The sequence below is a fragment of the Solanum verrucosum genome, unplaced genomic scaffold (assembly GCF_900185275.1).
Source record: "Solanum verrucosum unplaced genomic scaffold, falcon-dt-bn FXZP01000118.1, whole genome shotgun sequence".
Classification (NCBI taxonomy): domain Eukaryota; kingdom Viridiplantae; phylum Streptophyta; class Magnoliopsida; order Solanales; family Solanaceae; genus Solanum; species Solanum verrucosum.
Window position 1 is genome coordinate 1,017,601 of NW_026020568.1, and position 14,934 is coordinate 1,032,534.

Here is a 14,934-nt window from a genome sequence, read left to right on the forward strand (position 1 = left end):
TCTCTGCTTCTACCTTCCATTTTTATCAACAAACTCTTCATTAAAAAGAGATGGAAGAAAATCAACCTTAAAGCTCTAATGCCCATATCCATAAGATATGCTCGACGTTCTTCATCGTCATCTAATTTCCTTTCCAGCTCCTGTGAATATTGAACTATATCTTCTCCTAAATGACCTGCACCTGCACACCTTTGAAAAATTGAAAAGAAACTGTCAGAGAAAATATTCAGAAGAACAGTGGCTTGCAATTCAGTTGATTTAAACCTTCAAGATCAAACTACTTAGATCAGTTCCTACACCTACACCAACACCATATCAAAGTAGAAGCATGACTTGAGTCTACTCATAAGTAGCAAATTCAGTTTTTCTGTTAGCTTAGAACTTAAAAAGTTGGTCAGCAATGATATTCCAACTTCCTTCTGTACAAAAAATCATCTCCTCTCTAATGATTTTATTAATTATGAGAAAGTCTCCAGTGCACAAGCAGATCTAAAAAGTAAAAAATTTACAACATACTCCCTTTGTTTCAATTAGTTTGTCTTACTTCCCATTTCAGTCCGTTAAGAAAAGAATGCCTTTTTCCTAATTTGGCAACTCTTTAATTTCAACATTCCACATGACATGCTTATGACCACAAGATTAAAGGGCTTTTTGGTACATTATACATATCTTTACTTAACAACCACAAGATTTCAAAAGTCTTTACTTTCTTAAACTATGTGTCCACTCAACTAGGACAGACAAATGAAACGGAGGGAGTAATATGATTCTCCTTGAACGACACTCAATTTTCTATACAAACTGAATTCTGGAACTTCATCAGTGCAACAAGAAAAAATAAGAAATGAGAGACTATTCCTCAAATTCAATCTATCCCACCGAAAGCTCCCCTATTTCTTTACTTCCACAGCACCCACATGAGTTCTAGTTGAGCAACATTCACATCTCTCTGACTGCTTTCTAAATTTTCAGCTGGAGAGTGCCTCCTTCACTATGTCCAACACCGACCTTTACAGTCCGAGACATCTCAAATCTCACACCACAATCAAGTTGCCAACAGACAATATAGGAGGAGGCGGTCCACATCTTCACCTTAACAATAGCATATGAAGCACCAACTGACATATGTATCCACCTCTTTTTCAAATTCTTAACTGTCAATATTGATCCACTCTGCCAAAAAAGGTACAAAGGAGCCATTTTTTGGTGTTGAGGAATCCATACCAACAAAGAATGGAAAACTAATTCCTCCCGCAACAAAAGCTTATGATAATTGGATTTCTCTCTCCTACTTTCTTGGACTCTAAGATAACTATTCTCCAGCGACTCTTGCTGGCCAACGTTTGGCTTGGTAGCTCAGTTTTTCACCCACTGTTATCTCTAACAAACTTCTTCCTTCACTTTTCTCATTTTTTCTGCTCAGATTTTCCTCTCACCGCCAGCAACGGGACTTGGTACGAATGGGTGGAAAGAATTTGCAACATGATGAAACGTTCAACTTTGAGCTCAAATACCATGAGGTGGCTCTGTAGTATCCTTGAGGAACCATTGAAAGACGGGGGAAAGTATGATTAGGAAGTGGAATACCAAGGAGAAACTTGCAGACCTCTACTGCACCAGGAAATTTAATGTGAAGGGAAGATACATGAGCATCCTGTCGCTTCAGGGGAATGAAAGATCGGTCCTAATAATTCCTTAGTTAGCCTTGAATGCTGGTTGGAATGATATAGCATTTAAGATAGAGAGGTTTATTAAATGCTCCAACCTACTGATCAATGCAGAGCCTTTCAGAGCTTATAAGGAGGATTATCCTTGCGCCAGAGTGGTACATGAAAGCAAATGGCAGTATAATACACTTAAAGAGTCCACAGCTGCAGCGGTCGATGAGATATTCGCATTGCAGAGCCATGGGGGATAAAGGGTAGTGGCTTGCTCAATAGATGCATAGTTGGGCATTTTGGACAGGAGATCGCAGAGAAAATTACACTAGCAGGTATTAGAAGATGGTGCTCTCTTACATGGAAGGCAGTTTTTGAGGTCAATATCTAAATGGGCAGAGAATATGTTTCTTTTCGAATTCCGGAACAGAAATATGGTGGAGCAGACACTAAAGAAGGAGTGGAGATGAAAAAGGGGAAAGATGCGACTTGAGTGGTGGAATCCAACAGTCGGTTATTCTCCAATCTCTCAAAACAATGATACCACATGGATTAGGGCTTTGGGAATTCCACTTCATCTATGGTCGCAGAAGATTTTCTCAGAAGTGTGGAATCTTTGTGGAAGATGGGTGTTTCCACTGAAGAGGAAACAAAACTCAAAAACACCTCAAGTGGCAAGAATCCAAATCATAGGAGATGGCCGGAGCTTCCCCAGTGAGGTAACGATAGAAATAGATGACTTTAAATTCCATATCCCTACTTGAGTCGAGAGAGATGTCCGATTCTGGAAACGCTCTAGCTGATAGGTTTTGGCGAAAAAACTGCTGGTTCAAAGCTTTCAACAGACCTTAGGGAAAAGACGTGCTTTATGACATAAAAAAAGGTACTGAAAACATGGGTATACAATGTGCAGCTAATAAAGAGCATGTGGAGAGTTCAAGAAAGGGGATTTTGGGGCTGACAGAGCAGTCTAAGTCATTTTCAGTGACTTAAATCCAAACATCTGGATGAAAGTTTCGACCAAATTTTAGTCGAATAAATAACGCAAACAACACTCACAGTATTTTCTTCATCAGTGACAAAAACACAGGGGTCGACGCAAGCAGAACTCCTGAACCTGGGGGAGAAAATAACAGAGCCTGGCCTGCAAGGCTCGAAACATACATATACCATGACTTAACTATGATGGGTGATACTCTAAAGGAGGGGAAGAAAATAGTGAAAGATCAACATAACTCAATGGCGATCCAAGAAGGAAAAGAGATTGACAAATGGGTATTGGAAGATGCAGAACCTATTCAACAACATCAAAATTTGCTACCAGACAAGTAGATGGATGCAACAATTTGGGTGCACCAAAACTTGATTAAAATGGGCAAAATTTTTGGGGTAGAGTTTCAAGGACATGAGGCAGAAGATTTGGAACTGCTCAAGCAAATTGACAGTAGAAGGAAGCCCAGAGAAATGGAAGCCGAGGTTTCTATCAAGAGGTCTAGATACAAAGGAGTTCACGAACTAAGGGTACTGCTTTTGATGTCAAGTTCAACTGTTCAAGAATGATGGGAAGAGGAACAAGGGAAAGGGTGGAAATTGTTTTAATGAAGATCAATTTGATGTCATGGAATGTCAGGGGGCTTAATAATAAGGATAAAAGAAAAGTAGTAAAGAGCCTGATACACAAATGGAATGGCTGATATCATTTGTCTTCAGGAAACAAAATTAGAAGGGAATGTAAGGGAGATCATTGAAGAGATTCGGAGGAGTAGATGGGTGAGATTTGTCTACTTAGAAGCTAGTGGTACAGGGTATACTCATGTTATAGGATAGTAGAATTTGGAGAGCGACCTCTTTCCAAATTGGTTCATATACCTTAACTTGCAAGTTTGAGACACTCTTACAAGACTTTGAGAGTCACATAACAAGGGTATATGCACCATTTTGCAGATATGAAAGGGAAAATGTTTGGGAAGAGATGGCAGCAGCTAGGTTCTTGATGGGTGGTCCCTGGTTGTTTGTGGGGATTTCAACATCACAAGATTTCCTTCTGAAATGAATTGTAGGAGGAGATCTCCATCTATGTTATACAGGATATGAAATTGATCGATCCTCAACTGAAAGGGGGCTCTTTCACTTGGTTCAAAGAAGATAATCACATGATTGTTTCCAGAATTGACAGAATACTTATATCAGAAAAGGGGGATGATAGTTTATCAAACTTCTACAGAGAAGAGTGGGATGACAGGTTCAGCAATATCAAACTTCTACAGAGTAGAGTAAGATGACAGGTTCAGCAATATCAAACTTCTACAGAGAAGAGTGGAATGATAGGTCAGCAATATCAAACTTCTACAGAGAATTGACTATGATAGTATGGGTCTCTGGGAACAGAACAAATCTTATTTCAAATTTGAGAATTGGTGGTTGAGCACGGAAGGTTTTGTGGACAGAAAAAGAGAATGGTGAATGTCTTTTGAGGTTGCAAGGCAAGTCTAATTATATTCTAGCTTGCAAGCTCAAAGCACTTAAAGGCAAGCTAAAGGAATGGAGAAGTATACCAAAAAAATAAAAAAACCTTCAAAAAATAAATGGTTCTCTACCGAAGAAGAAGCCCATCCTTAAATACAAATAAGTACCTCATGGTACACCAAAAAGATATTAAAGATAAGAAACTATTCTTCAAATGTACAAAATCAGGCTCACTTCCTTCATAAGCTCTTGTAGTTCTCTCTCCATACTACCCACATTAAAGCCAATGAAGCAATATACCATGCCCTATGTCTTCTCTTCTGCCATCTAAAAGCCCAACTGAATACAACATCCTTCACCGTACCCAGCATAGTCCAAAACCAAACCATCTCAGAATCTTCAACCAAAGTTGTGAAGCTATCTGGCAATGCAATAGAAGACAGTCCACATCCTTTCCTGTATTTTTGCACATGAAACACCAACACAATTGCTCCACTTCCTCAAGTTTTCAGTAGTCAGAATCGCTCGTTAACCATGCAAAAAAAATACATCTTTCTCGACGATGTTGGGGATCCAAATGGACAGGTTTGTAAGATTTGTACATCTTTACAAAGCAACTTGCCATAGTAAGACGACTTTACCGGTAAAAGAGCACCCTTCCCTAAGCCTTATAACCTAGACAACTCACCACTGCTCCCTCTCTATATCTCCCTCTTATCTTGGAGTAATTAGTTTACCCAATTCCCCTAATATGCACATATCTTAATAAGCATTAAACGATATTTTTGACTCACTAATTGTCTTCACCCAATAAAGTCAGAAAAGTTCAGTCACTAGTTCCTTTTACTGTTGAATAGAGATTCCTAATTGAATCTAATGACAATTTTATGGTATGAGGAGTTTATGGAATCTATGCCCTCAACCAATCTCCTGTGTAGTATTCAGGAAGCTGGACTGCTAAAGGAAGCTAGAAGAAACCCATGCATTTATGGATTAAATAGAGGATGTGTACCTTTCTATCACAGCATCAACGTCTGTCTTGCTCTCGGGGCCGTGCACAAGAACCCTAGTGAGGCTTAATATGTCCCGATAGTCACCCATTTTCCGTGCCTCTTCATCAGAAATTTGAACATTGAAATTCTCTAGAGGTGAACAAGGAAGACCAGTACTTTCAAATGGTCGATGAATATCCAATGACAATTTAGCCTCAGCTTCAAGCCTTAAACAAATAATAGCCATTGCATAAGCAATCCCTCCAAATCCTGTGTGTGATACAAAAAGGTAAGATCCTGCAGTGCTGTTTAGAGAAAAAAAAAAAGAACAATTAGTTTAATTTTCCTTCTAATGAGAACATAGTAAAGGAAGTCGCTGATTAACAACTCTCAAATAAATTCTTCATCGACACAGGTAAAAAAATTATCACTAGAAAGACATCTTATATCCTTTGGCAATCAAAATCACACTGCACCTGACACAGTTAAGACTTTTCCTCTGGATTCGGGGAGAGAAATTATCACTAGAAAGACATCTTATATCTTTGGCAATCAAAATCACACTACACCTGACACAGAATAGACTTTTTCGCTGGATTCTGGGTGAGAATAGTAAAAGAAGAAGTATGTTATAACATTTATCTTATCAAAGAACGAACGATTAAATCTTCTCAAACACCAAATCAAGCCAGACAACTTTAGGAATGGATGCTATATGTGCAAAAAAGAGGCTGAAACCCCCAGACACCTTCTTCTTCATTGTGAGGTGGCCTCAGAATTATGGAGCATGTTTTTTTGTCTCTCTGGCATCAATTGGACCACACCCCTCACTGTTAAGGATGCATATGAGAGTTGGAGTCTATGGAAAGTTGACAAAGCCATCAAGAAGATCTGGATTATGATACCTGCTTGTATTTTTTGGTTTATTTGGTTAGAGAGGAACAAGAGATGTTTTGATGGAGAGTCAACTGCTTTAGGCATTTTGAAGACTAGGTGCACTGAAAATTTGTTTAGTTGGACCAACTTGTATCCTGCTGTTAATGCAGAACAACTTCAGGATTTTACTAACTCATTAGCTCTGGCTTAGATAGTTTGTATAGTTAGCCAGAGATTTTTTGGTAAGCTCAAATGCCATATCTTGTAAATTTTGCATCTTCCTAATGTTGTTATTAATACCACTTATCTTATCAAAAAAAAAAGGAATGGAGCTTTTGCGCCATTAACTAGTATAAATTGGCAGTAACAAGTTAATGATAGTTCGATTAAGATTCCTAAACTCACAACAACATAACTAGTGGTTGGGGGGGGGGGGGGGGGGGGGATGTACGCAAACCTTACTTCTACCTTTGCGGGGTAGAGAGGATGTTTCCTATCAAAATTCCTAAGCTCACGAAAAAATTAGTATAGCAAGGCATATCCTATTATATCCAATTGGACATTCTCTGAGATATTTAGAGTTTCTGAGACGAGCAATTCCACAAACATGAGTTTTACTTCTAGTTCTAACGCCATCTGTCAATGTCATGGTGATGGCTGCAGAAGGACAAGAAGCTATCCAACTTTCATATACAATCAATGAATTATGCCTCAGTTCTAATATGCCAACTTTTCCCTCACAAAAACAACTAGTGAAAATTTGAATGACCTCTCTCAGAAGTTGAAGACATTTAAATGTTCTGCAAAGTATGTGCTGCCACTTACTCGTCTTTACAGTATTGGATAGCATCAATATCGGAAGACAGGGCATCTTTCTCTCTAGTCAACGGTATCCTCCTATAGGTTATGTCATACCCTTCATACTTCAGGCTTGCATATACCTCAGCAGGAGTCTTAACATCATCGACAAATATGTTTTCCCAATATCCAATGATACTAACTTGATTTGAAGTCGGGTTAAACTCTTCACGATGCAGAAGCATCCTACCACCAGATTGTCTAATCTCACATTGAATGTCATCTTTTAACCGTGCCTCCAAGTGTTCCACCTGTGGGGAAAATGAAGTTAAATAGATAATAAAATCATCATAACCATTGTTTGAAGGGGTAATTTGATTGACTGACCAATGAACCAGTGATTCCAACATGCTTCAAGGATTCAACAGGCTTGTTCAATTCTCTAAGAACAAAGGGTGTTCCATTAATATAAACAACAGCCTCTTCTCTCAGATCAGTTAAAATTACTCTTTTAGCAAATCTTTCTTTTGACGTCTGGTTTGCACCAAGGTAAGTCAACATCTCCTTTGCACCAGCAATTGTAGGTGTTGCCATGCTATAAATGGGGTATCCATCAACCTAAAAAGGATGAGAAATTCAGTAAGAATTTCAAGTTTTAGCCATTTAAATAAAACTCAAAATTCACAAATTTGTAGATCTATGCATATTCACTACAAAATTTATGTTCTTAGCCTCTATCTCTCTCCAATCAGTGTATTATACTCTTCCAATACAAGGTCATATACGTGCATTGCACATGCAACATTTGCAAATGTGAACAAATCTACCCTATACAATTAGGTAAAAGTTGAATATTTTGTCTATTTATTCTACGACCTGAATTCTGCCTGATTAGACGGATAGAGTCCATGCTGTGATAATTTGGGCTATGGAGATTTTTGTTGAGATCTATAATGGTAGGGGAGGGATAAACGAATCCCCTACTGAATCGTCAAGTGAATGGGGGTAGAATACTTCGGACTTCTTTATTTGGCCCATTCTTTATACACTGCTTTGGTAAGGTTTGACTAGAAATTTTTTTGAACTTTCCATTGTTGTTGACTGTCTCTTCTGTAATATTCGTAAGGATAGTAATTTTCTGCTTACCTGATCTTGCTGTGATGTTGTTTTTTGTTTCTGCCTTTACATTAGTTCTCTAATAGCAGCAGAGTGATAAACCAGCCCCATATTGCATCGCTGATTGGGGTACTATACTTTGGACTTCTTTGTTTGACCCGATTTTCGTACACTGCTCTGTTTAGTCTTGCCTAGCAGCTTTTCATACTCTCCCTTGCTGTTCACAGCCTCTTTTGTATTATTTTCTACATAACTGCTTCTCTGTTTTCCATTCAGGGTTTACTTATTGTTTAGTGCTTTCATTTCCTAGTATTCTAAGATTCTGGTTGGGAAAAGTAGCAATCTTCTATAATAAAAAAAAAAGAAGGCAGAATCATGAATTATCTTCTCTAATAGTAGCAGAGGGATAAACCATTCCCATACTGCATCACTGATTGGGGTACAATACTTTCTTCTTTGTTTGACCCAGTTTTCGCACACTGCTCTGGTTAGTCTTGCCTGACAGTTTTTTATACTCTCCCTTGTCGTTGACAACCTCTTTTGTACTCATCTTCTACATACCTGCTTCTCTGTTTTCCATTCAGGGTTTACTTATTGCTTTTCATATCCTAATATTCTAAGATTCCGGTTGAGAAAACTAGCAATCTTCTATAACAAAACCAGGCAAAAACATGCCTTATCTTCTCTCTTTTTTTTTTCTTTTTTTTTTTTTTGTTTCTTGTTTGTTGTTTTGTGGGTATATTCTTCTCTCCAATTTCCTGTGTGTATGCATTTCATCAGAGTTTTCATACTTCACATTTTTGCATTTGATCCTAATTTTTTCAAGTCTATTTATGTATTATTGGTCTCGCGCATTATAGGCAACAAAAAAAACTATGTTAACATAATACTCTATATATTATTGTATACTATATTTTATTTTTAAATGGAAAAAAACATATACCATACACATAAATATACTGTATGCTAAATTTGTCTCAAAGCATTATTACTCTATCTAGTTGAAAATAGTTGTTTGCCATATAAAAATTGGCCTCAAAATCTATGTGATGAAAATCTTGTGTGTGGATGATAAAGGCCTGTGTTGTAAATGGTACAATACATTTCTCTTGGAAACCCTAACACAAGTATAACTATCTCCATATTAGGCATGTGAAATCAAAATTCAGCTTCTCTTATCGTCCTGACAATAGTGGAAATTTAACATACCCTGTAAACATGAGGAGCACCATGAATTTGTATGTGACTGGAAGTTCTTTGGCCAGGAAAGAAGTACATCTTGAGAATAGACCCTTTACCAAGAACAGAGCCATTCCGATCTTTCACAATAGCTTCCATAACAGCATCTCCATGTTGTGACTCATGTGGAGCTCTTAGTTCCTCCTGTACAAACAATTATAACAGAATCAAATCGAGCTTCAAAAGAATCCATAACCATGAGACAGACAGATGACAGAGGCATTACAGGGATGGTAAAGAATCTCCCAGGCCGTAATCTGATTGACCACTTCATTGCTTGAACCTCTGGCCTCTGGTGCAGCCAATCTTTGAATGTCATCCTCGATTCTCCTTGTCCACAAAATCCATCAAATGCTTTGCTACCAAGATATGCAGCAAAAGCAATCAAACGAAAATATCGTTCCAAGTATTCAGCACCACGATTTAGTGCTACCCTTCTTTCTCTAGGCTCATTATGCTGCTGATTAAACAACTTCCTGTATTGCAAGACTGCTTGGCGTATGTTTTGCAGAGCTGAACATCGATCAATAATAGCATCTAAGGCCTCTCGGCATTCCACCCCATTATCAAACAATCTTGTTATTTTCCAGAGCAACAGGATGTCATTTATCCCAAATGCATCATTCGTGTGTGTTTGAGGTCTACTTTTTAATACTAAAGATGCAGGTGGATGGGATTGGCCTTCACTTTCATCACCGCTTGACATATCACCACCTAAATCAGGATTTGATGCATCATGCAATACTCTAATTGGTCTCCCACGATCAATACGTAATTTCAAAAGGCATGCAGTTACAGTTCCAGTAGTAGTCCTCCCTATACCCATCTGTATTCGCAGAAAAAGTAAATCAGCATCATCTGTTTGGAGCCAAATGTCTCGAAAAATACAAGTAAATCGAAGAAGAAGAAGAAGAAAAAGAAGAATAGATACTAAGTTACCTGGCAATTAAAGACAAAAGCAGTATCCTTGGAAGCAGATGCTATATTAAAAGACAATACATCGAAGTCAGAACTTCTGGGAGCTTTGCCATCAGTGATAGGAACACGAGCATACTTTATAGGAAAACCATCAGCCTCCAAGCACTTAAAGACCTCCACAGGAGTTTGAACTGCATCAGAGCTCACATGTTCCCAAGCATCAAATATTTGACCGTCATCAGTTTCATGAATAACCATTATTGCTCCTTGATAACGTTCAGCTTCTCGCATAATGTCATCCTTTAATCTAGCTTCCATTTTTTCCACTCTTTCACGATCGATGCCCTATATTCATTTAGTTGTAACTAGCCAGTTTAATAATCATAACTCAAAATCATAAGTAATAGACGAGTCAAGGCCCTAAAGCAAATCCACTTAAAAGAAGGAAATATCTTGTATTTTCAGCAAACTTTGTAACACAAGAAGCCCTTGCATTATAAATGAAAATATATGTACACCGAAGAAAACAAAATAAGGCTTTTAAGATACAGAACAGGAACTTTAACAACTTCCAAGTGAAAGATAAAATAGTTACTGAAACACATGCGTAATTCAATATAGAACTACCTGTACCATTTGAAATCTATCAAAATCAGCTTGGAACAAATTCCAGTTTATGCAATCTGATTATTCGGTACAAAGGAAGTACTGATTAGTTGTCTTCTTTGATAAATTAATATCAGCCAAAGGTTCAAAAAAGGGACTTAAAGCAAAGATATTTGCACTATGTTCTACTCCCTCCGTGTCAATTTAAGTACCTTAATTTGACTAGGCACGGAGTTAAAGAAAATAAGGGAGACTTTTGAATCTTATGGTTCTAAACTAAACATGTGTACAATGTACCAAAATACCCTTTGAATCTTGTGGTCTTAAGCATGCCAAATAGGATTTTGGAATAAAAGAGTTACTAAATATAGAAAATATCATTGTTTTCTCAACAGACCAATAAAGAAAGTAAGACATATAAATTGAAACAGCGGGAGTGTATTGAGATCTCATCGGATTTAATATCAATAAGAATATCTTCTAAAATTAATAACATGTGACACAAGAAATTGCAAGAACTTTTAAAAAGGTAGTAAGACAAAAAATTAAAATCATACAGAAGCTCCATGATCTACTTTTCTTGATTTTCATGTGAAAAGAAAAAGAAAGAAAGAAGCTGCATTCCTCCAAACAGAGAAAACCAAAAGGTAGAGGAACGGCTTCTGACAGCATAATAGAAGTCTAAAATATGGATTCAAGTAAGAGTCTTAGAAATGAGTATCCAAGACAAGTATGGATCTGATACAGGTCAATTCAATTTTTTATCGTTTTTAACATGCCTGTTTTAAAAGATCCATATTATGATACGATACAATGTCACACACATTTGGCAATGATACGTCAATGCAAAATGAAGGGTTTATGCATCATCAGCAGTAACAAGATCTGACATAAGTTATTTATCTGAAATTTGCATGAAATTGCATTCATACCGTGTATTCAAGCATATTTTTATAGGGCCTTTCAACCTCACGGAGTACAAATGGTTTTCCGTTGATGTAGATAACAGGTTCTTCTCTCATATTGTGCCAGAAAACTGGACGCCCACCTTTGGAGCTACCAATCCTTTGAATTACAGATCGAATCCCACTGACAGTTGGATTTGCAACACCATATACAGGAAATCCTGGAATTTCTCTAAAGTTAGGAGCACCTTCTAATATTTCTGGCAAGCCAGGATGTTGACAGCCAGGGCAGTGGTCACTCTTAAGAACAGTTTGCGGTCCGAGAACCTCTCCGTTCCTCAAAGCAGCTACTTGCCCCATCTCAGAAGGGCGATCATCAGTAGAGTCAACTAATTTAGTAAGAGAAGGTTCCATGCTCACATAGCCGAGTGCTCCCATTGGGTCTCTCCTTAGCAACCTGCAGCCAAATCTAGCATATAAGTCTTCCAATAATGCACGATTCCTTCGGGATTTTACAGGGGGAAAAAACATCTCTTAAAAGCACATACAAGTGTTCACAAAGTTCTATAAACACCAATCCAATGTCAAGAATCATAAACTAGTGTATGTAGTAATATCTTTTTCAATACAAACCATCATCCACAGAGATGAGATGTTATAAGGAAGCCTTCATTACATTAGAAAAATTTAAGCAAATCAGAACACCAGCCACATATGGGAAGTAACTAGATCAATGCATCACATAGTAGAGACAACTGACTTACTAAACTTGAGAGGCTTCTCAAAGTTCAGATCCACAAGTTCAAAGAGATGTTTCTACCTGTTCTCTCCAAATACCAATCACCAAGCCCCAAACCAAATAACTTAAAAAGGAACTAAGATGGGACAAATTGAACAAACTTAGTGATTGCATAGATTTTCTTGAGAAATATTAAAGTTAATTTTCTCCATATAATAGTGGTGGTTTAGAATATTTAAATATTTAATGAACAAGTAGATTGCATGGCTGCTAGGGTGATCAGATGTCATTCGACAACTGAACTGAACATCAGTTTAGTATATGGAGATTAGACGTCAATTTTGGCCAAATTATGTTCACATTCTGGAGGCATCTCTTTAATTTCTCACATACATATAAGACGGTTCAAATTCTGTAAACTTATGAAAGTTTATAAGGCCTAAAAACAAGTGTATATAATACACATGAATCAGTGACAAAATACTGACATGAAAAAATGATGCAAGATAACCACCTGAAAGAGTCGGTTGCAGCAGTAATATTTATGTGTCGAAAAAAAATCAGAGTAAAAACAATAATCAGAATAACTACGACAAAAGTGCAACATAAAATCATGTAAGGAAAGCACTTTAAACATAATAGCAGAATATTTTATCCTTACCTGCGGATTATACTATATAACTCCGGTCTTGCTTTCATCCAATCACTAAAGCTGCAATGAGCAGAGGATCCAGAAAAAAGTGCATCTCGTTGTGTATAGAGATATACAGCAAAACATATGAGGAAGTAATATCTTTCTAGGTACTCCACAAAAAATGAAAGTGCTGCCTCTCTCTTCATCTCATCAGGTTGGCGCAAAATGCTATTGCGATATATGGCAATAGCTTCACGTAGGTTCTGCATGTAGATCCATTTATTAAATTAAAAATTTGCATCATAATTTTTTTATCTCAGACCCACGCGAAAAGAAACTGCAAAATTTCAAGCATTCTAAAATGAGATGAAATAAAAGGGATGATAGAAAGATTCTTCATGAGTTGTTCTCATCAGAAGAAGCATATCATGCCAACAAGAAGACAGAATAGAAGATTGTGCAGAAAAAATAACCAAATGCAAAACGTAGTAGAAACAAAACATTTTCTCACACATAATAAACCCCTACCTGCATAGAGGAACATTTGTCTATGACCTTATCCACTTGTCTTTTGCCTTCGACACCACCCTATAAAGCACAACTCCAGTCAATATTAGATCAACAAAATGCCAAATCTGCTAAAATTATTGAAATAGAAAGTTATTGTTTTGCTACCTCTAATACTCGAATCAAGCTTCTAATTACAGTATATTCCCCTCTACGGATTGCCTCCTCTGAGTTTGCTAATGTGTCATTCAGATTGGAGATGCAGTCAGAAACTCTACCAATGGAATTGCTCCTCGGAATTCCTGTTAGATGAAAACATCTCAAGTAACATTTCCAGAAGATTTAAACATAGAACTGATGAGAACTAAAAGAGTGATTCATGCAGACCCTGCAGGACAGACAGGTTTAGTGATTTAGCTTTTAGATCAAGTGCTGGCAATCTACCTTCACAGTTTCTTGTTTTTGAGGAAATAAAGTAATAAAATTTTATTCATGAAGGGCAAACAATTGACGGTATACGAGTATACACAAAAAGTAGAAAGATTTACAAGAAGATAAGACTTTGTACAAACAATAGTACATCACCTAATCATCTATACAAATAAGAAACCTCGTGGGCGCACAGAAGAAAAAACAAGGACAAGAGGCCACTCTTCAAGTGTACAAAATCACTCCATCTTCTAAGGGTCCAACTAAACATCACTTATTTCCACTGCCTGGCATCACCCACTGAATCGCAAACCATCTCAGTATTTTCCACCACAAGCGAGACACTACCAGACAATGTAAAATAAGATAATTCACTTCTTCATTCGAACTTTTACACATAAAATACCAACTGGCATATGTAATCTTCTTCCTCTTCCTCAAATTCTCAATTGTCAAGATCATCCCTCTCCCCCAGTTAGCCAAACGAAAAACACACCTTAATCAAAACCCTAGGATTCATACTGATAGATATGTAAAAAGAATCTCCTCCATTACCAAAAGTTTTTCATACTAGGAGTTAGCAGAATATATGCCACTATTCCCTTCCTTTTTAAACAGACGGATTCTAAACATTAAACTTCATTATTCTAAAAGAGTCTTCTCTTCCTTTTTCTTCACGTATCAGAATTTGGATATTGAGTCGCTCTGCTAAGCATTAAATTTCCAATACCTATTCCCTTAAAAGATTCTTTTTCATCTCCTTCTTCATAATATTACAGTTGGGGTATTGAGTTCCTCCTTTTAACATTGATTCCGATGACTATTCTAGAAAAGTTATTTTCTCTTCTCTCTTCATGATATCAAAGTAAGGTATTGAATCCCTTTTCTCTGAACAAATGAATTTCAGGTCACTATCCAAAAAGAATAAAAGAGATCCTTCCAACTAAAAAGGCTTAATAAAACAAAATCCAAGAACAAAGAGCGAGAGAGATTTTGGTGTATCTGGACGTAAAGTAAAGATATTCTGATGGTCCATCAACTCCCATTCACA

The 14,934-nt window shown here is 37.2% G+C and overlaps 1 protein-coding gene across 1 annotated transcript in view; it reads right to left on the reverse strand.

The window, feature by feature from the left end:
- Positions 1-14,934, reverse strand: part of LOC125810566 (uncharacterized) — a 28,520-nt gene that overhangs the window by 613 nt on the left and 12,973 nt on the right. Inside the window, exons 8-18 of the mRNA XM_049490041.1 lie at positions 13,623-13,756; positions 13,476-13,535; positions 12,975-13,210; positions 11,602-12,031; positions 10,085-10,408; positions 9,372-9,971; positions 9,116-9,289; positions 7,178-7,408; positions 6,818-7,101; positions 5,137-5,421; positions 67-189 (exon numbers count right to left, since the gene is read on the reverse strand). Coding sequence (XP_049345998.1) covers positions 67-189; positions 5,137-5,421; positions 6,818-7,101; positions 7,178-7,408; positions 9,116-9,289; positions 9,372-9,971; positions 10,085-10,408; positions 11,602-12,031; positions 12,975-13,210; positions 13,476-13,535; positions 13,623-13,756 — 2,881 coding nt within the window. The remainder of the gene's footprint in view (positions 1-66; positions 190-5,136; positions 5,422-6,817; positions 7,102-7,177; positions 7,409-9,115; positions 9,290-9,371; positions 9,972-10,084; positions 10,409-11,601; positions 12,032-12,974; positions 13,211-13,475; positions 13,536-13,622; positions 13,757-14,934) is intronic.